Source organism: Epinephelus moara, chromosome 16 (genome assembly GCF_006386435.1).
Source record: "Epinephelus moara isolate mb chromosome 16, YSFRI_EMoa_1.0, whole genome shotgun sequence".
NCBI classification, from domain to species: Eukaryota; Metazoa; Chordata; class Actinopteri; order Perciformes; family Serranidae; genus Epinephelus; species Epinephelus moara.
Genome location: NC_065521.1, coordinates 12,335,200 through 12,361,915, shown reverse-complemented (window position 1 = coordinate 12,361,915; position 26,716 = coordinate 12,335,200). Strand labels below are relative to the sequence as shown.

At 40.8% G+C, this 26,716-nt stretch overlaps 1 protein-coding gene across 1 annotated transcript in view; it reads right to left on the bottom strand.

Moving 5' to 3' along the window:
• Positions 1–26,716, bottom strand: part of prex1 (phosphatidylinositol-3,4,5-trisphosphate-dependent Rac exchange factor 1) — a 93,267-nt gene that overhangs the window by 36,413 nt on the left and 30,138 nt on the right. The window contains exons 5-15 of the mRNA XM_050065199.1: positions 24,773–24,874; positions 24,222–24,383; positions 19,593–19,726; positions 19,136–19,251; positions 17,192–17,341; positions 11,767–11,914; positions 7,463–7,563; positions 4,929–5,032; positions 4,204–4,253; positions 1,795–1,870; positions 388–460 (exon numbers count right to left, since the gene is read on the bottom strand). Of these exons, the coding sequence (XP_049921156.1) occupies positions 388–460; positions 1,795–1,870; positions 4,204–4,253; positions 4,929–5,032; positions 7,463–7,563; positions 11,767–11,914; positions 17,192–17,341; positions 19,136–19,251; positions 19,593–19,726; positions 24,222–24,383; positions 24,773–24,874 (1,216 nt within the window). The remainder of the gene's footprint in view (positions 1–387; positions 461–1,794; positions 1,871–4,203; positions 4,254–4,928; positions 5,033–7,462; positions 7,564–11,766; positions 11,915–17,191; positions 17,342–19,135; positions 19,252–19,592; positions 19,727–24,221; positions 24,384–24,772; positions 24,875–26,716) is intronic.

The following is a 26,716-nucleotide window of genomic DNA, read 5'->3' as shown; positions in this document are numbered from 1 at the left end:
ACCAAAGCCGCTCAACTACGATGTGGTTAGTGAGGTTACCGAGACTTGGCTGAATCAGGTATGCAAATTTATAATGCTATGACGACATGACAGAGAAAAGCCTAATATTACATTTTTGTGGGTTGATGTGACCAAAGATGAGGTAAACAAGCAGCAGAGAAAAGAGTGAGAGAATCAGAGAGTTACACAATAAACAGAGCTGTTGCAAAAGAGAACAGTGTTGATAATAAGAGAAAGACAAAAGATATCACCACACTGCACGTGTCAGACTCTTTTTCTCTTAATAAGAGCATCATCAAACTGAATTAAAGAGACAAAAGCTGGTCAATTTGTGTGCGTCTTCACCCATCTTTCCTGTATGCGTGTGTGAGAGACAATTTAACTGACCGTGGTGCATGAAGCCATTGTTGCAGAGCCCCACACCCAGCGTCACAGCGTCCTCTCGGGTCGAGCAGTCTCCCTGGGAACCAAATCAGTGACGCACACAGTCGGTCAATCACAATGCCTGTTTACACCTTTTCATACACAGCAGACTGCAGCACCGCTGGCCTGAGTTATCTGTGTGTCTGCTGCAGTGCAGATGATGATTTGTGAGCCGGCACGTGTTAATAAATGTGTGTAGAATAAACACAATGAAGAGATTGGGAGACTGATTCTGCACGTCCATGGATGTGCTCTTCAAGGTCATTTGTCTTTTGCAAATAAGCCTCATTTGAGTTAAAACATTTTTTTGAGTGGCTATTTTTATTTGTATTAGAGGTGGGAGGTTTTTTTTATTTTATTTATTTATTTTAAATTGACTCAAGTTTGTATTAGTTCGCACTAGAAAGAGGCAGGTTTTTAAGCCACAAGCCACCAAGTCAATTATCCAGAGCTTGGTGAACTTGGTTGAGCCCGGACTAACTTGAAGGGGGATAAAATAATTTAATCATGCCGCTTGATTAGATTTTCCAAATGTTATCAGACCGAAAGGATCAAATTCTGATTGTCAAACAAGTCATTTCGCAGGGGTTGGTACACTCAAAAAATTGATTCGCTATTATTCAGCCGCTCCTTGTCCCATGATTGCAGTTCAGCTCAGGGTAGGAAGAGCAAATATTGAGTTGAAACAAGCATTAAAGTGACTGCTTTTCTCGCAGGGTTAGGTTAATACACTAATTAACTTGACACATTTCCACATATACATTAATGTAAGACTTGTAGATACATGGGAGTGACACGTGGTCTTGCCTCATCTTTGCCGTTTGCACCAGTTAGTAGCAGGTGGGAGGGGCTAGTCAGTGAACAACTCAGTGGAAATGAGGTCACTCCCGTCAGTAAAAACAATTGTTGGTTTCTAACGATTCATTCTTGATTTTCACATCTCTAATTAGTGTTGCAATACTTTACTAAGTGAGTTTTTGAGTTTGTTGAAAGGAAACTGATAGAAAACTGCACTTTAAAATGTAACTCATTCTTTTTTATCGGTGCCTTTAGTGTTCTGTAAAATATTTAATTTGCTCAATAAAAGAATGTTTTCCTTTCATTTTTCGATTTCAACTAGCAATGTGTTGTATTTAGCAGCAGAACTGAGTGCACTTTAATGTCTGTTTATTTATCACAGGCAACATTATCAGTAATATTCACCATTATCTCATATTTTCATCATATCATACAGCCCTTAATTCGGCACAAGTAAAATACTAACATCAAGTTAACATCCAAATAATACTAAAATATACTGAAAGTTCTTGTCAATTGTTAAGTATAATTTGTTGTTGGATTAAATGAAAGTCTAATAGAAGTTGATTTTACCTGCAGGAGTAGCCAGTCGACCAGTTTGCTGGCAGGCACCACAGATTTAAAGGTTTTCAGATGGTGGTCTCTGTCCCTAAAAGGGCAAAAAAATAAAATAAATAAATGTTTTTTTCACAGTACAATGCAGGCAGCATTAAAAAAAAAACACTTCATTGTCTGTGGCTTCATATGTAACAAGTGTTTGACAGATAACAAATCCTCTTTGTGGTTTGCAGCACCAACACCCCACAGAGTCTTTTATGTTTGCGTAATGTTGCATTTCTTGGGCAACAGACTGTAATTAACATCTGGGTCTGGGCGATAAGGAGACAATCAAAGGGCACGATATATTTGACCAAATACCTCAATATCAATATTGCAACAATATTGTAGGGCATACTATTAGTGCTTCAACATAATATTTACGCAATGAGATTTTTGATGAATAATCATCAGTTATGTGGAAATAATGACTCAGTGAGTAAAGGCAAACAACAGAACAGCTAGAACAGTCTGGTAATTCAAACAGTACATTACTTTACTGTGATACAGCCTATGAAGCCAGGAAGACAACACTTACAATAACTTAAATCTAAGATGAAAAAGACTCATATCAAAATATTGATGTAAAATCAATATATTGCCTGGCCCTATTGGCAATGTCCATATCATGAGAAAAAAATATTTGCATATTTATGTGTGTTGCAGACAGTCTGTTGTACCACTACCAGACTTACAGTCATTGTCATTTTGTGTTTTGAGTCTTTGAGCTTTTGTGAGACGTCATCAACAACTGCTGTGGACCGATCTGCTCAACATGTAAACATGTGAAACAGGAAACTCTACAGAGGATGTGCGGTTGCCTGTATGACTTGACACGGGCGTATCAGAACATATCAAATGAACAGTGTACTTGCTTTAACATCTCTATGCTGTGAGCAAGACACAGGGTGTGTCTGGACCACCCATATTGTAAACTGCCACATTCAGAACGAAAGCCAAATGAAAATACCTGATTGATACATCAGACATGCCTTAAGACATTATGAAAAGTGATTTGCTTGCAGACATCATTTGCTGATCAATAGTTTTCTTTGTCAGTGCAGACATATCATCTGCAGCATAAGACATCTGTGACATTCCCAAGATTGATTTTATTAGCTTTATTTCTATTTTATCATGTTATTATTTTTATTTACTGCATTTTAATGTTATGAAACCGACGGGTGCTTTGTCACTCAGCAAAGTTTAATAAAACAGAGGCAGAGTTTATAATTATATATGCTTCATAAAATGCCATACATCCATCACTCAAACATTATAATTAATGGTTGCTACTTACAATGCCAATTTAGTGATGGATTAAAAAAGCAAGGCAAGATTACATAATATCTGGCTGGCAGGCAGAGGGATTGCCTTTGTATGTTAATAGGATTTGTCTCCCGGACCAAAAGCTCTTTGTTTGCACCGATGGCAACCCCGAGCTCTTCAATCAGTGGCGAGTGATGTAGGGATAGATAGAGGGGCGAAAGGGGGAAGAGTGTGACGGGAGGGGCTGCAACGGACAGAGAATGCATGTGTGTGTGCTTGAGAGGGGTGTCAGAGGGAGATGATGTGTGTTTCCTGTTCCTTTTGTATAAATTTAGACTTTCATTCTGACTCTTAGAATCTCTGATAGAAATAATTTTGGTAAAGTGAGCTCATTCTTCCACTTTGAAGGACTTATTTCAGTTTCAGGGTTATAAACTGATTCCTATAAGATAAAGTTAACCCAAATTTAAGCCACAGTTTTAAGTCTTGGGGTCAAGAATTAGAATTCTTATAATCATTATTATTGAATTATAACAACTTAGTTTAAAAGACCGATTAAGGTCTAATGGAGAGCTGCATTTGTATAGTAACATGGTGTATAACACTCAGGGAATGGAGTGTGTTTATAATGTATACTGTAATATTTGACATATAGAGCATTAAGGAGAAGTGATTTGCAAAATGTTTGCAGTCATCATTTGGACTCATGTAAGTTTAAAATTCTTGAACATTAATTGAGCTAACCCATAAAACTGTGAAGATTTAAAGACAAATGCCCGTAACATGCAGCTCTCCTTAATCCTTTAAGAGCTACCTCAAATAAACTTCCAGTCATGAAAACCTGGCGTCCTCCCTTCACCTGAACTGAGACATGTACACATGAACCTAAAGCAGCTCAAAGCCTGGCTGGGAGTCCGAGTTGGAGAGGAAAGGGGGGTTTGAGGGCTGTCATTCCTGCCAGTGTTAGTTCAGTCATTACACAAAGGGTGACGTGGGGCAAATATGAACCCCTCATGAATATGCATTCATGCACCTGGAGAGCGGGAACATTAGCATATGGGAGGGGAGCGGGAGAAGAGGAGGAGGAGGAGAGGGGAGAGAAGGGCAGGTACTTACTTGATGACAGGCGTGTGGAGGCTGTGGAGGCGGCAGTACAGCCTGACGCCCTGAAAGAGAAGAAAAATGGAGCCGCTGAGTCATAGGACATACACACCTTGGATAAACAAGTACAAGCATTGCCTCGGGACAAGAGATTTAACTGTTGACTGTGAAAAGAGTTACCCAAGGCTATCATTTTAGGAAAGAAGTTTCATAAGCATTGTCTCTGAATGGGGACTCAGAACAGAAGTAGGCCAACATAACCAATCTTTATGTCTTTTTTTGGGGGGGGGATTTAGATTTAACTGAGTTTTCTATGGGAAGGGATTAGTGCCTGCAGAGTGTGAACATTTACATACACTGCCAGGCACCAGTCACCAAGGTTTATGCTGATATGAATATATTCAAAACATCATATGATGATCAAATTAATTCAGTAATGTAATTTTTAAAGATACTTTGGAAAATAATACAAATTTGGCAAATTTTAAAAAGGAGTCACTAATCGAGGCAATGGTGGAGTCAATTAGGTTGCATTCATTCTTTTTTTCCCATGGTGTTTAACATTATATTTCTTAGTCTTTTTACAATTATGCGTATCTCTTTTTCTCTCTAATTTGATGTAAATCTGATGCGTATTTACAGCTCAGACCAATATAAGGACTAATACAGTCCTTGTCAAACTTGGTTTTTACATTTCCTCAAGTATCACTGAGGATATCCAGATGCAGAATTATAGTTACCTTAGACATGATGTCCTCCATCTCACTGCGGGCCTTGTAGGTGCCATCGTCATAGCGGAATCGGTACAACACCTGCTCGTTCTTGAACTGGTGCTTGTCTGATACTGAAACATCATCATAAGGAAATTATGACACCTCATAACCCATCAAGCTTTAATACAACTTTCTTCTTCCACTCGTAAAGGAAAGCTTTGTCCCCAAAATGTTCATTTGTATATCAATTGCTAACCTTATGCTACCTTGAATTCACCTCAATGGTGATAGAAAAATCCAAAAACAAATAAAAAAAGATGTTCAACAACAGCAAAACTATATCGAAACATTTGTTTACAAATTCTTACACAACTCAATATAATCCAAGTCTAATTTATCGAGTTGTATGCTTAGTACTTCAGACACACAGACATTTTCTCTAAAGCCTTACTGTTTAAACTTCTTCCACACAAAAAATTAAACATACATACATGGGAAATTTCAGAGCGCTTCTTGGCAAGTGCATTAATTTGAATGCTCCTTGTGTAGAGAGTTCTGCTGTCACTCATGCACACCTGTTTTAGCAAAACTGCATGTGTTTGGGAAGAACTGTGTATATGACTGGGAAAATAAGACTTGGATTATACTGCATGAGTTGAGTGAGCTTGTAAACTGATGTTTTGTTATAGTTTAGCTGTTGTTTAACACGAAAGAATGATATGAACAACAACAATGTTCTTCTTATTGTCACATGTAAATGGTTGGTGTGTCTGTAATGTCCACGTGAATTCAGACATCAGCGGCTGAACAGCTTTAGCCAGTGTTTGGCTGAAATCAGTTTTGCTTTCATCTCTCCAGTTCTGGTGAGCCAAGGATGAGTCAGTAGAGCTTAGTATTTAGTTGAGAGCTGCATATGGTTCCGCCAATATGATTTCTGAATATACACACACAGATGCATTATGAATTACTCCATATTTGTTGTCAGAGTTGAAGCATACTTGTATCAAGTCCACCGCTAAAGAAAGTGAGTGAGGACTGTGTGAGGTGAAGCACAGGCTGCCATGAATATGTCTGGGCCTTTTTATAATGTTGGCAGTATAGAGGTGCACTGGGTTTTCATTGTATTCTTTTATATGCATTAAATCTGTAGAAGATGCTAGGGTAAGTCCCTTGCAACAGGCAAAGTTGAAGTTTGTGGGAAACACTGCAGTTGTAAATTCTGTCCGTGTTGAGTAAGTTATGAGATTCAAATATTTAACACAGCAGACAGCTGCCAACTCCCGTAAACCTCCATACTTGCATTAATAAACAAAAAAAAAAACATTGCATCTATAATCAATCTAACACGGAAAATAGAACGTGACTAAAACATACACAAACAGATGTCTGCTGGAGAGGCTAACGGTAAAACCTGCCAAACAGAGGCAGTTTGGTTCCACCACAACAAGTTGGCATGGGCTCAAACAAGCTGCTGGTTTTCTCAGTCTAGACTTAAAATGTCCTCATAAAACCAAAGGCACCACACAATCAGCCATTGTAAAGTGTCAAATGTGGAATTTAAAACACGTGAAATGATAGCTGAATCATTACGGGAGCAAAGGAGACTTCAAAATTGCAAACAGTCAAGTATGAACTGGTGCGATTTCGTGGCTCAAACATTTGCAGCTGATTGGGTAAAGTTTGCATTATGAACTCTAAAATGCATGTGGTTGACTGTCTCACTTTTTATAAGTCTCTTCAGGTAACAAAAGCACCACTCAGGTGGGGGAGATGGACAGTTTCAATTTGCCGCTTTGTCACATTACCTCTCTCTGTCTGACGTCTTTTCACTGACTAAGTGGTGACACCCACACTTTGCCTGCAGGGCCTGAGCCTCTTCGGTTTGCCCACAAAGCCTCGTTGCTATCCCACAGGGCCCTGCATGTCATCATTGTACCTCTCTGTGGTCGTAGGCTACTGTGAGGGAGGATTTCAGGGGATTTTCCACAGGTATTAAGGAATGTCAAGGTTGGGCCTCAGCAAATTTCCCTGAGATGGTGGTGTGTATAAATCGTGACAGTGGTTTGCACTTACTATATACAAGAGCCCCCTTCAGCAACACTCTGGACAACTGTGTTCATACATTATGTATAGCGGTGTGTGTGTGTGTGTGTGTAATTCCTTATTCCTGCATAATTCAGGTTGGTGGACCTGTGAATGTCACACTCAAGACAAAATCAGAGATGGGGAAATAATGCAAGACACTTTTCCAGAATTATTATTACCAGATCATGGTGGTTTTTTTTACCTCAAAACTGTGTGCTCCAATAGGAAGTGTAGGACAAATTTGTAACACCAATGAGTCAAACAATTATAGAAGGAAAATGTGAATCAATCAGAAAAAAGAGAGACAGTAAAACAAGCCAAAAACAGAGGACAGGATGACTAAACAAAGTTAAAAATAGAATAAAAACATGAGGAGCTGCAAAGAGCCTCAAGATGTGAGCTTTAACAAACAGAGAAAAATAGAGAGAGAGTAAGGTAAGGATGGCAGAGAGGTAAAGGACTTTGTTTTGTCTCACCATGGTGTATGATGCCATTTTCCAGCAAGGCTTGTCCCAGATTGACCCCTTCTTCAGGCTTACTGATCTCTCCACTCTCTATCAGCCATGACACAAACTCACTGAGAACACAAAGAAGCATACGATGAGGCCCATTTCTTAAAGTGGTAATCTGTTAGCTGGTTTTGTGTTTGAAATTGTCACCATCTTTGGCATTAGGGCTCCCTGCTGTGCTGTTTCTGCATGGAATGTCACAGAGATCACCTGGCAGACAGACACACCCTGTGGATGTGTCTGTTGATTTGGAGTTGAACTGTGCCTTTACTGTATTAGTCATAATGGGAGCACATCTATATCCTTATCTCTAACAACTATGTATATGTGATATATAGACTTTCTAGTCTATGTGCAGAGTTCATTGCAGATTCACTGTTTGATAAGTTGTCAGAGTCTACATGCATGTCTCACTGAGGAAATATAAAAAAGCGAAGTTCAAGGATACTGCTACAGCAAGGCAGCAGCAATGCTAGCCAAGAAGTTAAAGACTTCACGGTATATGTGCTCCAGTTCCCGTTTAGCGCCAACAGAAACAAAGTCGATGCACAGAGCTTTACTGTTTGTTTTTATTAGCTTTTGTTGGAGTCTGTTGCCCAAGTCAAAGCTGAAAGAGAATTTCCTTTAGTAGTAACTGTAAGAGTGAATGATTTTTAATCCAGATAGCAGAGTTAACATGTGGTTGGTAATATTTTCACCAGACCATTCCCATCTGAAACAGAAGAAACTATTGCTTGTAGTTTGTGCTGCATTTCAATGATGTATAGTGCTCACATGTGTGTCTTGCAAGCCTATTGCTTTCAGTGGACCCATGTGACACAACCAGTGAAATATATCCATTCTTAAGCAGAGCTGGCCTGGATGTTCACTACTGAGAGCCTTGCGCAATGTAACATCTTGACACTGTGCAAGGCTCTTTGAGCAATTTAGTCTGTCAGTGTGACATTTAAAACGGTTACAGCTTTAATGAACTACTTTGACCACAGGCAGGAACAGACAGTGCTTCTACAGTTAACATTCACAGAGAACTTTCTTTTAAGTTTCTCCTTTTCCCTTTTGCTACAAATATCCCTCAGGCTTTAATACTGTACATGCATTAACCATCCAAATTTAAGCACTTCAGCTCCGCTCCCTTCTTTTCACACCCAGTGTGCGCAGAACAAATGTTTGAAGGAGAAAATTACATTTCTCCCCTTCTATGTCTTTCATGCTGCTGAGTGAAATCGCTTCCCCAGATAATGATGAAAAGTGAATTGGAGGGAGCTAGTGCGTGTGCGTGCATGCGTATGTGTGCGTGTTCATGAACACTGAGCTTGAACATTCCAGCATGGGAACAATTTTGAAGCATGTCTGTGAGAAATCTGTGCTTGTGTGTGGCTTTGCTTTCAGGCAGTCATGCAACGGATGTGTGATTGCTTCGCATGCGTAAATGTCAAGAATACAAGGTGTGCAGGTGTGTGTGTATATAAAGTTGACCCACAAGCATGTGATTGCTGTGTGTGTACGATCATGCAGAACTGCGGACACCTTGGGCCATCTGCCACTGGTCCTTCATGCCTGCCTGACGTACAAAGAGGAATATTTTATTATAACTGTGAAAAAATGTGCTTTCGTGCCTGCATTGTTAGTGTGTGTGTATTTATTGTCTCTCTGTATGTTCATGTCAAAGCCGGTGGCTGTTAATTGACACTGACAGGGGACTGAATGGGAGGGGATGTTGGGTATGTGTGTGTGTGTGTGTGTGTGTGTGTGTGTGTGTGTGTGTGTGTGTGTGTGTGTGTGTGTGTGTGTGTGTGTTATGTAACAGTCAAGTTAATTTTGGACATGGAGCTGTTATGGAAATTAATATGATGAGCAGGAATAGTGTGTGTAAATGTGTGTGTGTGAGAGAGAGAGGAGAGAGTGAGAGAGCCTTCAGCCACACAGAGAAGTAGAAGATAAGGATAATGGATTTATGGAAGGATCTGTTGATGACTGGTTGATCTTGAAAGTTGAAAGCTGTACAATCTGAATATGATGTACAGCAACAGCTTTTCAAAGGAGCCCTTGTGGTTTGCCTGATAACTGCTGAGTCCCAATTCCGTGCTACGTTCTGACTGTGTGCTGTATATACTACATAGTAATTTTCTTAGCATGCTGTTCTTGGCAGTAAGTACACAAGAAATCTACATACTTTGCTGTTTTATACAAAAAAAAGACACAGTATGAGTGCTGGGCTAAGAATCATTAGTTAGCTAGCTAGCGACAGCATGGTAAGTCAGTCATCATCACAAGCCTTGTTCTGTTTACCCACAATACTGTGGTTATAGGCCCCCTCCCTTAATTTGAGGAAAGTGGTATCTTTGACAGCTCCAGAGTATGTGCAAGGCATTTTTCAGTTACTGCTTCAGCAGCTACATGGAACACATGATGGGCTCCGTCTCTCTCCCTGATGGATACTGCAACCCCTTTAATGTACACCGTCGGGGCCTTTCCATGTTTGCTATGAAACGGCAACTTTTTAATGATCAAATCAAAGCCCTCCTAACGTTATATTCTGGCCATGGAAGTTACGTCCCTCCTGCCATTTCTGTTTCACATGGAATTACATCACAATACTGAAGTTAAATATTCTCAAAATGCTCCCTCAGCGGGTGAGACAATACATTGCGAACCAAAAGCCAGTGGAACAGAAGCTAACCCAGACACACAGCAGGAGATCGTATTCCATCTCCTCCTCGCATTGGCTCTCCTCTCAATACAAACAGGTAAAAACAAACCTTCAAGAAAATTAGGATATGATGTATCATCGCTTTAAATTCCGGCAAATGATGCAAAGCAAGCACTGACACTACCTAAAAAGTAGCAATAAGGAAATGTAAAGTATTCTAACATTGATCCTCTTCCAGTGTAGACAGCAGACAGATGATGGAGTGATGCTATCAAGACAACAGGGTGCTGTCAAACCGGCTCTCGGCATCTCTATTTAATGCAATAAGCACTCAAACTGCGCCTGCTGCTAATTTCATAAGAGAGACAAATGCAGAGCTAATGCAGGTTGCGCTCATTGGCAGGAAATTACTGAGTGATAAATTGAGGAAAGTGGGCGATGATAGAATGTGAAAACAGATTGAGTGAAAGAGGCAGACAAACTACACTAATACCACATGGACGAGGCAGAGGAGGGAGGGAGAGACTGAAAAAGGATTGTATGACCAAAGAAACATCCCTGTTGGCACACACTGGAATTTGAACCAGCTCGATAGCCACTGATCTGGCACTGAACTACAAGTGGATGGGGGCAAGATAAATCATTACCTCTATGACAACACGTACAAATTCACTGTTCTCAGTTAAGTATATTTTGACAGGAAAGCATTTAGATGGCATAAAGACAGCATTTACAGCAGGAGGTATTTCCTGCAACCTCTCAAGATCCAGACCGTCTAGTGAGGTACATTGAACACAGAGAGGAAAACACACAGACAAGGACTTTATATGACGCCACCAAGATGGAACATGTCTCCCACAAACACCATTACATTTTTGAGCAACCCATTAAATTTGCTTCTTGGCAGTGGCTTATGTGATAGTAGTCAAAGCAGTGTCATCGTCCACTACATTTACCTCACAAAAAGAAACAAAAACAATTTCAGATGGGGATGCATTTAATGATGTGTAATATACTGTGAGGCTATGTTGGCAGTGTTGCAGACATTAACGGTTGCTCCCTGGTTTCTCTTTACAAGACCGGTCATCAGTCACCATCATTGTCTTGCCTAGTTTTATTTTTTGTGTCCCCAAAAGGCTGCCGGAAAGAATTTTAATTGCTGTTCAGGATCTTACAATTGTTGGCGTGTATAAAGTGCAACTGAGGGAAACTTAAGCAAGTCTCTCATTGTCTATTCATTGTGCTGAAACATCAAGGGGACAGAGAGTAGGATGGCTTGTTGCAGAGCCTCACTTAAAGGTCCTTTGCTAATGAAAATCTGGGTGTGTGAGTGTGTGCTCGATGATATGAGTGTGTGGGGAGCAACTTGGCCCTTTCTACGAACCGTGAGAGGAGACTATGGGGGGGGGGGGGGGGTGCTCATTATGGACAAGAGGATGTAGGGATAAAAGAGTTTGGGCGTTTTGCCAGGACTTGGGGAGACTGGATACCAGCTCTTTTGAAAGCCTGCCGATCTTACGTAACAATGATTTGTAAGGATCCCCTTGTGAGCGGCACAGCATTGCAGTCACATTCCTGGAAACCTGAAAAAACTAAGCACTGAGTAAGCAAAGAGACTCACTTTCCCATGAAGCACTTGGGCACAATGCTGAGCTTCCTGCGTCGATCCTTAATCAGGTGCCGACTCTTGGTCATCATCATGTGGTAGAGCTTCTCCCCCTTCTCTGCGATCATCACATAGGCGTCCCGCTCCATTCCCAGTTTGAGACCTATGAACAGAGGGGAAGTCAGATCCAAGAGGATTTGTCAGCCTTCCAGTCAGTAGCATGAGACTCTGAACAAGAAGAAACATTTCTGCAAAAACAGTGATTTTATCACAATGGCAAGAAAAATACAGCAGAACCATTACAGGACACAAATTTTAACTTGCTTTCTACATGTGTCAGAGCCAAAAGGTAAAGGCTGTCATGGTGCTGTTAGAAGAGACAAACGGGCCTTTGCCTGGATGGCCCGATTGTGTTCTGGTATTGTGCAGATGGAATGAAGCCAGGAGCAGAGCATGGCGGCTCGGGTCTGCCACCAACCCTCTGAAACAAACCCAGATGTTAATCTGTCCTAGACAAGTTGTTTTTAGCGTAAGTCAAGTTCAGGAGGCCAGTGTGATCTTGATCTTGTTTCTGTGTTGGTTTGTTAACTATTATTCTTCTATTATAAAGCAGAACATGTGAAGGCTCATTCAAGGCCTGCTGCCCCAGTGAACCCTCTCCAGAGCTGTTTAACCTTATCATGGGGTTTGATGAACTTCTGAACCACATCGTGAGACTTTCTGACTCAGGCCACACAACTCTGCTGCTGTACAGCATCTCCCTAAGCTGCTTAACTCTACTAAGAGACACATCAAGCTGCTGAACTTGACTGTATAGTATTTAGACTGTGTCGAAATAGGCTTAAGAGGGAGCATTTAATATATTTGTGATACACTTATCAGCCACCTTGCTTTCTCTTAGGGCCCTGACACACAGAAGGTGACACTTGGCCATTGTTTTGAGCCGTTGATGAAGGAATACTTTGCCCAATATCAACCACCTTTGTATCATAACAATATGGGTAGTATGTGTAAATGTACTATGGTAAACTTCCCTACCAGCACCCAGACCTCCCTGCTTGTTTGCGTCATTCAGCGGATTTTTGCTGGCCATAAGTTGCTCAAACTAGAGATTGTACTTCCTTATTTTTGTATGCCCGGGCCAGTGGCACAAAGAGTACAGACGAGGAACATGAGAGAGACAGAGATGCCTCCTTCTCTCTTGCCAACTCAGGTGTAACAGTAAAACTAGGCAGTGCTACTCAAATATAATCAAAGATTCTGTTTTTGCATTAACTATATCTTGCCTAAAATGTGTTCAGAAACATATTTTAGTGCCCTGTTTAACAAAATACAAGATTGTTTGTAACCAGCCGCCAGCCACATTGTTCGCGGATGGGCCAGCTAAAACCTACTCGCAGTATGTCAGCGACACAGTGCTTTCTGGTGGTTGAATGTTTTCTACCACTTCAGCAAAAGCAAATGCAACAGCCCTTTTTCTGTTTTCTCTGGTCATATAGCGCCTGTTTCAAAGTAAAACAAAAAAAGCACGCGGAGAGCGCAGACCTCCGCCAAGCAGCTCGGATTTCCCGCCATTTTATTATTTTATCCACTTTGCTCCAACCAATCACCACCAAAATTATTATTAAAAAATTATCATCTGTTTCTTGTCCCATCATCAACCTTTCCTGAAGATTTCATCAAAATCCATTCAGAACTTTTTGAGTTATTTTGCAGACAAACAAACAGACAAACAGATCAATGCCGGCGAAAACATAACCTCCTTGGCGGAGGTAATAATCCTTCTACTGCAGAAATAGTCTAGTTTTATGAAATTCTTCATTAACCTTTGGCAGAGTCAGCAGTGCTCCCTGACATCTCAACGTGGCATATCAGTGAATTCACACATTCAGTGTTACTACTTCTTTTTTTTGGTGGAATATGGTTGTGGACTTTGTCTTCCTGAGAAGTTTTCTGAACAACAATATAAACTGCCTACTTATTTCCTCTCATGAAGCCACAAAACATATGTGCCTGCTGGTGGTCAGCTGAAGTGACTTTATCTGCAAATTTGAGAAGACGTGAGGAAATGTGTGGCAACGTAGGGCATTTGATCACTTGGCCTTTGTCACGATTGTGCCAGGGTCCTTAATATTTTCTGACTCTCTTTGCTGTCCAGTGCAAACTCTGTAATGCAGCTGAAAACAAATATCTTTAACGCAGCATTATGCGACTTACAGCATTTGAAGGTAGAAAGTTGAGTGACAAGTGTTGTGACGGAAGTCTGACCAACTGAAAGGGATAGAGAGGGGCGAGGCAAACAATGTTAAAAGTTGCACGGTTAACTCTATAGTCCAGTTTTCCCATAGATTCTTTGGGGTTCTGCGCTGGCAGTCTGTGATGGAGTCGGGGTTATATTACATTTGACAGCAGCTGGAGTAGACTTAAACAATGAGTGTCATTGAACAACAGACGGGGCCTGTCCAGCACAGAGGCCCCTCAGCTTCTGTTCCAGCTGTCAGAGTTTGTCTTGTGCTGCTCCTCGTCTTCTTGCCCTCGATGGCACAAGCTAAAACTCTACTACATTATCTGATCTATGCATTTCCCCTAAACTACCATGAAAATGGTGATAAGACAAAACGCCTCCAGCTGGCAGTTGTAGATGAATGAATGAATGGATGAATGAAAGTCTTTCAGGAAAGGTTCAGGAGAGCCACATTTCCAACACAGGGAAGGACTACAGCGATACATGGAAAAGGTCACATTAAACAAGGCATGTCAGGAAAAGCAATAATGCATGAAGGGAAAATAGGTGAAAAACACGTTGCCAGGATTTATTGCAGTAATACATTATCATGTAGCTGTCTAGACTGTAGTAAAGAGGTTGAGAGAAAGGTAAGCACACTGAGAGCAGAGTATAGTGTAGAGGGGGTAATAGAAAGGGAGAGTGTGGGGAAATTAGGCACTGTGACTGATCTGGCATCTGTTAGCCTCAGGTCGATTTCCGCCGGGTTGAAACCAAACACCACAAGCTGCAGCACACTCCTTCGTACTTATTCCTACTCTGAAACCCTTTCATCGCAGGATCAGATGCTGATGACGTCAAATGCACTGCTCTGCAATGGTGCTTATCTTATGTTAAAATCACAAAGATTCACAACAACGCAAATGTTTATGCTGACAGTTAGTACTCAGCTAAAGTGCAGCTAAACCTGCATGTTGTCATTTTCAGCCAAATCATATTCAACAGCTTTGGGGATCCAAGTTTGATTCTTAGCCTTCAATGCTATCAGGTGACCTGCTGTGTACCACCCTAAATCTGGTTAAAGCCTTTCACACTGTCTAATACACACAACATAACAAAGACAGATGGCCAGTGCTGAACAGGTGGCAACACATTTTAAGGTGAAAGAGGGAAGTCTGAAGGAACAACAAGAATATCAGTTTGCATTACTAATCTCAGATCAGTGGATGTGGTGCTGTGCAAGACTTATTTTCACCATCAATGAATGAAGTGTATTTTATGTATTCTTTTTTGTAGGTAGGGGGACTAAATACTTATGATTTTCTGCACACTACTCCAAAGCTAATTCCATGTGTAAATTCATTATTACATGGTTGCAAAACAGAAATAAACTCCATCTCTATTAACACACCTGAAAACTCACATCATATGAGCATTCACATACATTGGGCACGTGTGTGCCAATGTAAACAGGAACATCTACTCTGCAGCTGGTTGCTCCATAATGGAAAATAGTCAGATATTTCTTTGCTTAGACTGACGAGGTAGAACAGTTACTGAAAGTAACACAAGTATAAGGCAGTCAAGGTGTCAGAAAACAGATTGGGAGACGCTACAAAGCAAATGGGGTGACATATCAGAGCACTATCTGGAGCATTAGAGATCACCAGAGGAAGTCGTGACAATGGTAAAGGAGTACCCACACAAGATCAAAAGGCATGTAGACCTAGCTATAATGTTTTGGCTTGACACATCGTGACTGTTAAAACCCTATTTGGAAGTGAACGTGGGTGTCTGCATCATTGGTTTCAAAAGTCTCCATTTCCACCCATCCAGACAAAAACTTAACCCCGAGATTTTCAAACTAACACAGGTCAGCAGTGTTTTCAAAGATCTCTAATTTAGGTGTCCTAACATGCCGGAGTAATGTGGATGCTAAGGTAAACGAAGCAATAGTTATGTATTTTAAAACAAAAACACATTAGTGTGGATGCGATCTTGGAAGCCATCAGCTTTTGTCTGGCAGTGATAAAGCCTTGGGATGAGCACCAATATTTCAGGCTGATCTTGTGTGGCCAGCAGATGTCTGGGCCAATATTTTCTTTTCTGTGCATTGGTCTCTTCAGCTACTCTCTAAAAGTAGATTTCTGCATATGAATGCAAATAAATTTTAAATAACTGATATAAAGCTAAATGGTTGCCAGATGATAGCTGATGGGTTCTGAGATTGCATTTTGGCCAATGCCTTCTGCTTCTCCACACCTGCCTTTCAAACATGATGGGTCAATACTACTTGGACTAGAAAAGAGAACAAGAACAATTCCTATACCGAAATCCTGTCCCGTCGCCCATAGATTCTGCAGATGTATGTAAATATCTGTTTATAGAGTGTGGATACAGCCTAAGTCTGCAAGACACAAGCACTTTTATTATAGTAACAATAGATCCAGATTAATTAAAGAGCATGACGTAATCAAGCTTCACTTTCTTTGACAAGTGAATGCTTTCTATTTACGGCATTTGACCGAGATGTTGTTTTTAGCATATTTGTTGTTTGTGAATGAGACGAATGACTCGTCAGTCGCTTCTCATCAAGGGCTTTGATTCATCAAAATACCTCTGCTGCATGGATATGTTTTGAATGTGAAGAAGAGTGTTGCAGCATCCTCTGCTTAGTACACAGGTCAACCAGGCCGACTGCAGACGTCATGTCACCTAAGCCTCTATTTATGAAACAAAGGCAGGCAGCTTGTTCAAGGTGGGACATAACCGTAGGACACAAACACTGCATCCAGGTCATAGGCACATCCACAGTCATTACTGTGTGCCTGCTGAGGGAGCCTTGATAGTTTGTGAATCTAAGGTGACACCAACATGTAGGGCAAATGAAGTGGCTAGAAAAGCTGGTGGCACTTCTATACACTCGGTTGCCAGTTTATTAGGTAAACTGATGCACCCTTATACAACAGTCCTGTAATACATACACTGATCTTGTGAAACACTATAAGTATGAAATAAATAAATAATTGCACACACCTGTTAGTTTCCTAGTAAAACTCTGTTAGTGGTGCCACGTCTTTCTAACCACATTACAAATACAACTGAATTTTCCATGAGGGGAACTCTGGTATTGAAAAAAGGATCGTTTCTGGTTTGCGCTGTCAGGCCCATAAACCAGAAGCGCCATAAATGGCCTTTTAAAAAAGTGTTACTCACTCTCTCTCTGCTCCCGTTCCCTCAAGATGGCGTCCAGCCACTTCTGCTTGTCCTCTGCATTTTTGGCCATGCAGACAAACCACTTGTTCTTTGCAGTGTTGTGGATCTTCCAGCCGTTTGTCACCGTGTAGTTGTTGCTGTGATAGTCCGCTGCGAGGCAAAAAGAAATGAATCAGCTAATTCATTTTTAACAGGGGAGATGGGTCATCATGAATAATATTAAAAGTCTTTATTATAGAGTATGGTGAGCTATCATTGTTTTCAATATATCCTGCCTTTATTGGAATGGCCTTTAGGGTTATATTTAAAACAAATCATCTCATTAAAATATAATTTACTACTGTAAATTATTTTGCAGGTTTAAAGCTTTGTATCAAGCTGTGATGTTCTCTTTTTCATTTTGACAAAGCCACAGACATGCACACTGTGTATCTAAGTAAAAAAAAGTGTAATGAGATGAGTTAGTATCAAAGTTATCTCTACATAGAATTTACTACTTGAGCGATGATTTACAAGCCAATTAAAAAGATAAACATGTTGCACCATGAGAGCAGTAAAAAAAGCGTTTTTCTACTGACTCAACAAAATCTCTTCTCGTACCCCTTTCTAATTTTATCATCCATTTAGCTGCAGGTGAGCAGCTACTGAATAATGAATGGCCACTGGTAATGGGGTGCATTAGTCTCACACTCAAAGGTCATATAAATAGATCTGATACATCAGGCCCCACAGGGAGCAGCTCCTGCTGATCTGGGAGAGCAGGGCACTAGTCTGGGACACATACTACTGTGTTGAGTCTCTTTTTAGCAACTGGGATGGAAAAGATGGATTCTTGTAAAATTTTATGCAAGGACACGCTGAGATCAAGTAACGTGGCATTTATCAAGACAGAGAGGTGTGTGAGTCGGTGAAAGTGAAGATATTTTTAATCTTTGCAAACGTGAACAACTTTCTACTAACTTTGCAATAATTAATCGAAAACGTTGCTATTTGAGTCAGCTTCCTCATCTGTGTGACTTAAGGTAGTAGCGTATAGTATTTGAAATCTGGGTTATCTGTTACTATCACTTGCAACAGAATTTTAAACTTCCATTCAAACTTTCAGCAGATAACCCCTGATACTCCCACATTTCATTTCTTAACACTTAGTAATCAGATTATCTGTGTTCTGGGAGTTCACACATGTACACATTTTCAATGTGGGACCCCCTCAGTTCTGCAAATGAGGCATGTTTTTCTTTGTGGTTTCCCCTTCAGCAGCGTGAATGTGACAGCCAGCAGCCAACAAGCAAAAAAAAGGTCATGTGAGCTTGCAAAATATTCTGGCAGCACAGAAGAGAGAAAAAAAAAAGAGGAAACATGTGAAAGAGAGGAAGACAAAGTGTTTCTACCAAGGCCGGTGCGGTGCCTCGCAACAAACCACAATAGCAAAATAAGCTAGGGGACGACTGTATAACAACAACCCCGTAGATGAGTTGTTAATCTTTGGCACAATTTCTCGCCTTGATACACACATCGAGTTTATCGCCCAGCTTGGGGTTGCTTTTGCACTTCAGATCTGTATCAACACCTCAACGCATTACTGAATAGGAAATATGAAAAGGTGGTACATGAGGTTGTGAGCTGCATCCTGTTTGAAACTAGGTGCAAGTATGATACTCCACCCAAACCGTCAACAAGTACCTGATTCAAATCCAAACACCAGTTTTTAAATGGCACAGTTTCATGAAGTAAAATGTGAAATTTTAAAATGAGTGCTGGCAGGCAGTTTGAAAGTACTAATTATTACTGTAATTTTTCTTACCTGGAGTATTTAAGTAAACAAATCAAGAGCTTAACAGTTACATCAGACCAGAGACTCATGAGAAATGAATGCCACTGGAGAGTTGCATGAATGGACATATAGACGGTCTCCAAAGGTAAGGCTGCTTGGCAAACACTTACCTGTTCCATCTTCCACATTTTCCACCTCCATCACCTCCGTGTTGATTCGGCCTCTGAACACATAGAGGGGCCCGTTGATAGACTTGGTCCTCTTGGTGGACTTCTTTCCAGAAACCCTACAAAATGGGACAACGCTGTGGTTAAACTCAGCAGGGAAAACATCCGTTGATGCCAGTGCCCCAGTGAGAAAAGAACTTGTGTCTCTTAACACACATGTACATTCATACAGACACAGCTATGAAAGCAGCAGACACGTGGACTTGTTTTTGTTTTGCTGGCACACTAAATGCCTGTCTGCACAAACAGGAATGTGCACATTTGCTCCAATTTTCCATGTCTGGCTTCTTTCCAGTAGTCGGTCAATAAAATTATTTTTGAATGCTTTCTTGTTCCTTCTCTGGCACACCGCTGTGGCAGCTGCTGAGTAGTTGTTGAGGAGGAAGGTTGCCTTTCTCACCTGGACTTCCTCTTACAGTACACCAAAAGGTTGTCGAACAGGAAGAAGACACGTTCCTGGATGTTGCCTGCTGAGATTTTAAGGAGATTTCCATGAAGCAGCAACTCTGTGCAGATATCTGTCAGGTTGGTTCCCTGAGGAAAGAATATAGATAGGAAAGGAGATAAGCTACTGTAAAAGTGACACAACTTAACATGGTATATTTATCTATCATGTATGGTGTCATTCTTCATTTCCAGAGCCTTCATGGTCATGTGCTCAAGTTTATCTTATTTGGGCGGAGCATGGAAACTCTGATAGTCTCTGAAACTCTGATCTAAATTGGGAAGTTACGAAGAAAGGATTGTTGCCTGTAGCAAAACTCAAAGAGTTCACAACCTCAGCAAAACAATACGAAATTCAACTCTGACATTGTGAACAACTTGTTTTCATTCCATCGTCAATGATAGGAAAGAGTAAACACAGCTGTCCCCCACCCAACTTCAATTTGTGCCCAGTGCGCACGATTCACTGCCAGGACAGTTCACCTCTTGCTACTCAACCCGCGTACTTGTGGAGAGTAACAGCAAAACTTAGCATTCCTGCACTGAGGGTTGTCAACATAAAGTAAAAGGAGAATTTCTCCAACATTACTGCAGTGCAGGGTTGTCTCAAATCAGAGCTTTTTGAAAATTCATAATACATTAGTTAATTGACGCGCACTAAACACTACAGCAGTGGCCCCACTGTTACCTTGACCTACATATAGTTTCCTGTGGGGCTCTGGAACAAACAAAGCCTTTTTATTATTCTCTTCTCAGGATGTTAACACATGTGCACACAAATACATGCCTGCATCCAAACACAGAAAAATACAGCTGTACATGCATAGAGGGAGGAAACACATGACTCATGTCATGGTACAGACTGTAGGTGGAAGTGCTTAAAAGCCTTACTCTGATCCCTGTAGTGAAGCCTGATCAAATGCTTTGTCCCTCTGTCAGTCTAAAACTGTGAAATAAAAGCCAAGTCGACTCTACTGTATTTATCCAGGAAGATGTATTATTTTCCTCTGCAGCCTACCACCTTCACAGGATGTGACTGAGTCTTTCTTAAAAGCTGTTTCTCGTCATCTATCAAATACGCCCCAACCTCTTAAGACCAAAATAACCTTTTCTCTGTATGAAGCAGCATGACGCAAGCCGCAGACACTGGTCCACACAATGACCCGCAAGAGCTGAGACAGGCACTATGTTTCTCTGTTCAACATATATACTGCTGCATTTTCTGTTTCAAAACATCTGTACTATATCAATCATCGACGACCAAGAGGTGTCTTGAGTACAACCTTTCTAATTTTGAATGTACTACTGAAATTCAGATAATTCATTTTCAGAAAAGTGATCCAGGGGTTGCTGATGTCAATCTGCAACTGTTAAGAAAAAAGCCTTGTTGATTGACCACAGCAGGGTGTCTAATTAACCTTTACACATTATTTAGGCATCGTTAGTTTTAGACAATCTTTTTTTAAGTGTTGTCACATTTGCAACAAGGGAACCGAAACTGCTTTCACAGATACAGACGCATGCATGAGCAACCATGTGCTCACACGTTCCTTCCCAATTTGTGAATGACTGATCAAACAATTTCCTACTGTGAAAATTTAAAAAATCAAGTAGTAAAGGGTTTAATTCAACGTGGGTAACTTCCGAGAGTCCATGAGCAGGAGTAGGTATACATGTTGCCCATCAAAGTGGCTGATACAAGGCAAAACATAAAATAAAACAACTGGGCTAAAAGACATCTCATTACTCATTGTTAAACGGATCATTCAATTCCAGATCATCTGGAACTAAATACACCCATGTGCTGACTTAAGACCCACCTTCCCCTTTGGCTAGTAGAGTATCCATCCACCCCTCACCGCATCCCCACAGATATACATCAGATCTGGACTTCACTGTTGACTGTGATGTGTCTGACACTGGTTCACCAGAGGCCCGTGGAAACCCCCCGTCTGTCACACTCACTCAAGCGTCCATAATTGATTCTCATGAGTATATGTTTATGATAGATGTTCATAGCTCCAGAGTTCAGAATGATTCTCTCAGCTTTTTCTTAAGGTGCATACCGTCAGGGTCATGGGAGGGGATTGTGTTTCAGATGATCAATTCAACCTCAAGTTAACTGCACTAACCTAAGGTGGGGGTTGGTATGACTGTGTGCATAAGTGTATGAAAATTCAGGTGGCATGCTTGTACCTATGTGCATGTCTTTGAGCATTTGTAATGTGTGTTTGCGGGCATGTCCATGCTTTCCTGCATTTATTATGTATGTAAAAGCAAGCAAGTCAGTGCACGAATACAAGAGGGCGGTGAATATGTGTGCATGCACGCTGTGTCTGAGCAGCGGTAATGCATCTGGGCCTGATTCTGCACTACTGGCGGCCTCTTCCATTAGAGCTGGAGGTGATTAGCCTGGAGAGTGGCTGCAGAGAGGAAAGAAGAGCGAAACTAATGCTGGAGGGTTGAAGGCTCTATGGAGGGGGGTGGGGGTCAGGGTGAAGTGCCTTTCTGAGCTTCTTCTAAGTTGTTCAGAGGAAGAGCACAGAGAAATTGCCTGTCTTGGACCGCAAAAATTAGGTTTTCAACCAAATGAATCAGATATGCATCCATTTTGGATTTTGGCTTTAATGTAATGGCTGTAGATCTGTTTAGTAGCTAATTTGAGTTCAATAATGATTCGTGTTCAAGCAATTTGGGCAAATCAGCCACGACATTAACCCCATTACTGGTCTGAAAGTGACTCACAGGGATAGTGCTTGCTGTTAGGATTGCATCTAACAATTATTTCCGTGATTCATTATTATTTCCAACTAAACAATTAATCATTTAGTGTATAACATGACAGAAGACAGTGAAAAATGCTAAACTCATGTTCCCATAGCCTAAAGTGATATCTTTAAATCACAGACTGTATAAAAATAATGGACAAAGCCACTGTAACGTGACCCATTGATTTGTGGACCCCTGATTTGAACCCTCGCATTTTGAATTTTGGCTGTTGCAATCTTGTTTTATTAGAGCCAGAAATTACGATAAGGTGGAGCTGTGGTGGAGCAAGAAATAGACCTGACTCATAGACTATGGTGACACCTCACAGATAGCCTGTCACTCAAATCAGCCACACCCTCATTTATGCATAACTTTAAGCCTTAATAAAATGTAAAGAGGTGAGTTGTGCAAATTCACCCCCATGTACAGTTGTCATGAAGGGGGAAATAAGCTAAAGAGACCAAAGCAGGGTTTTTTTTGTACCTGGCAGTAAACATGTTTATTTCTGCTGTAAAGTTGTGCATTGTAACATGATCGTCCATGTGGATTTACTGGCTTTTGAAGCCAGCCCTAAGTGGCCATTTGATTAACTGCAGTTTTTGGCACTTCCACCTTGGCTTTATTTTTCAGCCCCAGAGGTTGCCGCTTGCTTAAAATTAATTGTTTAACTATTAGTCCAAATCTCAAAGATTTCCCATATAAAATTGTGTAAAACAGGAATGAAGCAAGTCTTCATATTTGAGAAACTGGAATGGGAGAATATAAAAAATACAATTCTAATTGATTATCAAAATCATTAAATCATTTTTCTCTGCTCCATTGACTCCATTGATTAAGCACTACTCCCTGTGGTCTTGTTTTATACTTGAGACTTAAAATAAAAGATAGGGGAAATCATCGTGGATAAAACACAAACCATGGACAAGAGAGAAATGCACATATTTAACACTTGTCACATGAGGGACTAAAAATATTCTGTATGGTCTTTTGCTGTCAATATACCCAAGCTAAATAACCATGTCTTGTTTTTTGCTGTTGTAGTGGGCATTTTTCAGGGTCAAAGTGTGACATTTCTCTGAGGGAAAGGGAGAAGAGAGGTCTGTTTTGGCAAGCAAATAGTGGGATGTACCAGTGGGGCCCTCTCTGGTTCCATCCTTCAGTTTTCTTCCTCCCCATCCCTCCGAAAAGGTCCCCTCATGTAACCCTCCCAGTGCATGTGAGACTGAAGCTCTGCTTCCTAGGTCTCCTCTGATTGGGCAGTATGCCTGTTGGCATCCCCCTTGGCACCCTGTGTGGGTGGATTGTCCCATTGGTGCCTGCTAAGACAAGGCTTCTGTTGTGGTGGGTGAGGGAGGCGTGAAAAATGCACTGGACCCTTCACTCGGCTCCCAAGCCCCGTCCGTGGCCCCTGTGCTCAGAGCAGTGATTTGGCTGCAAAAGTGCTTAACTCTTAAGTTAGATGAAGACTGTGGTGGTTGAGGTCTCTCTAAAGTAAGTCTGGAGGTTTTTGTCACAGTTATGTTACAGACTTTCCTTTCCTCCTCCTGTAGAAACCTTGTACGAATCGTAATCATGTCACACTTCAGGATGCACTGTGACATGTATGCCTGTCTCTCTTTCAGTTTTTACCCTCTGAATGTCACAGCACTACCCTTAGCCATTCTGTCACCATCTTTCAGCTCTCAAGGTTTCACCTCTCAAGCATCAATAGCTTTTCTCCTTTTTGGATGACCTCTATCTTGCCTTCTTGTGACATATGACTCTCTTCATGACTACTTTCTGTGTCATTCACCCTCACTCTGTCTCTCACTCTCACCTCCCAACCCTCAATGTGGGACTGCAGCTGTTCAAGAGCCTCCAGTTTCTCCATCTGCCTCTTGGTCTCGTTGATGTTGGAGCAGACAGCCTTCATGGCCTGCAGAGCCTCCTCCACTGCTGGATAGTCAGCATGTTTCTTAGGGGTCCGCTTCAGCAGCTCCTAGATTGGGAGAAGGTGAACAGAGGCTGAGTTTTAAAACTAAAACTGTAGAATTTCCAAAAGGAGGGGCATAAAAAACACACTTCAGTCTTAGAGGGCCATAAAGTACTCTGTGACCTTTAGTAACAACCTCTTCTGGTTCCATACCTGCCACCCCCGCAGGCGAAAATACTAGTAGGTGGGGAAGATTGGGTGGCTTAAAATAGCAGCCGGTATTACGTTGTTGGTAACAATATAAGATAAGTCGCTGGTATTGATCAACACAGATTTCTGATGTTAGCTAACATGTTCGTTTTTAGATTGTCTGAACAGGCTGTGATGTGTCTAACAGAGCTGGTGTTATTACTTGATGACAGCATTGTGACATCAGTGAAGCAGTTGGACAGTACCTTCAGCAGCAGAGGGTATTTGCAGATCCTCTGAATGGGGGTGAGAAGGTAGCCCTCCAGGGGAATATCTGTGCTTTTCTTCCCTCCGAGGAGCATACAGTGCTGAGGAAGAAACCAAACAAACATATTACACACCAGTATTCACAAAGACACATTAAATATTTAAAAAAGGAAGGACTATGTGTATTGACAGATGGAGAGAAAAAGATTCTGTCTAAAAATACAAGGGGTATACAGTAAGAGTTTAAACTAGGGCTGGGTGATATGGCCTATAAATATCACAATATTTTTTGGCTATGTCACGATACACAATATATGTCTTGATATTTTCAAATCTCCTCTAAACTCCTGTAGACTACTAAAACATGAAACTACTAAATTAACTACAGTTTGATAAAGGTAAATAAAGTATTGTTACAATAAATTCACAATAAATCAAAATGAAATCACTGATGCTTTTATTCTGAAGCACCTGGCTCATCTCGGGCTTGAAGTGTCTTGCTGTGAACTTCGGTTCATCAGTCAGTCGTTAACAATTAGCAGGTGGTGATTAGGAGGTGCTGTTAAATGTGAGGATGTATTCAAAGTGGGCGGGAAACAAACTTAAAGCTCTTCAGTTCATATATAATAATGCTTTCAAGTCACACTCGTGCTCCATGGTTGCAAAATGTGACTAAATAGCTGTGGTTTGGAGCCCTGACAGATACAAAAACCCACCCCTCACCTGGTGGTCTAGATGGGCGAGGGAGTGTGAGTGACGTTATGCATTTGTGCCGCTGGCTTAAAAAAAATGAAGTGACAATTTAAACTTGATGTTCGTGATATAGTCATTTTATTCATCCTACATGGAACAAGCTAAGATACATCGAGTATAATTGATATATCACCCATCCCTAGTTTGAATGTATCTTAATATTTTGTCAGTATTTGCACATCAAACACTTATTTTTATTAACTGAGACAGCCAAAAATGCATGGTTACAAAAGTTCAGCTATGTCTTGACAAAGTGTTTTATTTAGCCTTTCTTTCAGTTAGCAACGAGTTACCACGCCAATCTCTGCAACGGCGCATCTAGTTACAGATGGAATATACTAAAGATGACAGATAAAATCTAAAATTCTCCATTAGGTCTTGCTTCTTCAAAGTGTGTCTTAGCTCAGTTACACAGTAGAAGAGGCCATTTAACGTTTCCATTTCTACAGTATAAAACTTCTAAAAACGCCTTTTATCTAACACAGCACCTGTTTTATTTATTGAGCATTTGCAGCTGTTTTCATCGCTGTCTCATGCTGTTTGTCTTTTTTCAGTAATAAGCACACTTTAATTGACCATTGTTGTCATTTCCATTCAGTCACAGTCTGTTGCACCGGCAGCGGATCTATAACAGGTCCAGGTGCAGGAGAATAATCTGTCCCTGTTTGTCTGAGTGCGAAATCTTAGGTGTGGTACATTTTCCATACGTCTACTGCAAACAATTTATGTATGCAGATTGAGACATGTTCTTCATTGTAAGGAAAAAATGCATGTGCTAATAGGGAGCAAATGCTTTGCGGCCACGGAAACAGCGATTGTGTATTTAGTTTCTTGAAAAAAAAAAATGTATGTATTATTTAATCTTTATCATTTTTACACTTTAATTTTACCATTATATCACAGTTTAGGAAATTACTATTCTTTTACCATTAATTTACTTGTTTAATTACCTTTTTACTTGACTTCTCTGACCTCTCTAAATAACCTTGATTTTGGTAGGTCAAAACCAAGATAACTATAGTTGCCGCAAAAGCTTTACTGTTTCAGCCACATTTTGAGATTTAGGTCAACATGGGTGTATTTTTACATATAGTGTACTGCATTTTCTTGTGTGTCATGTTTTCATTTTAGTATCTTTATTCATATGGAGTACATCTGCAACACTTACATGAAAAGATCATTCTCTTTCT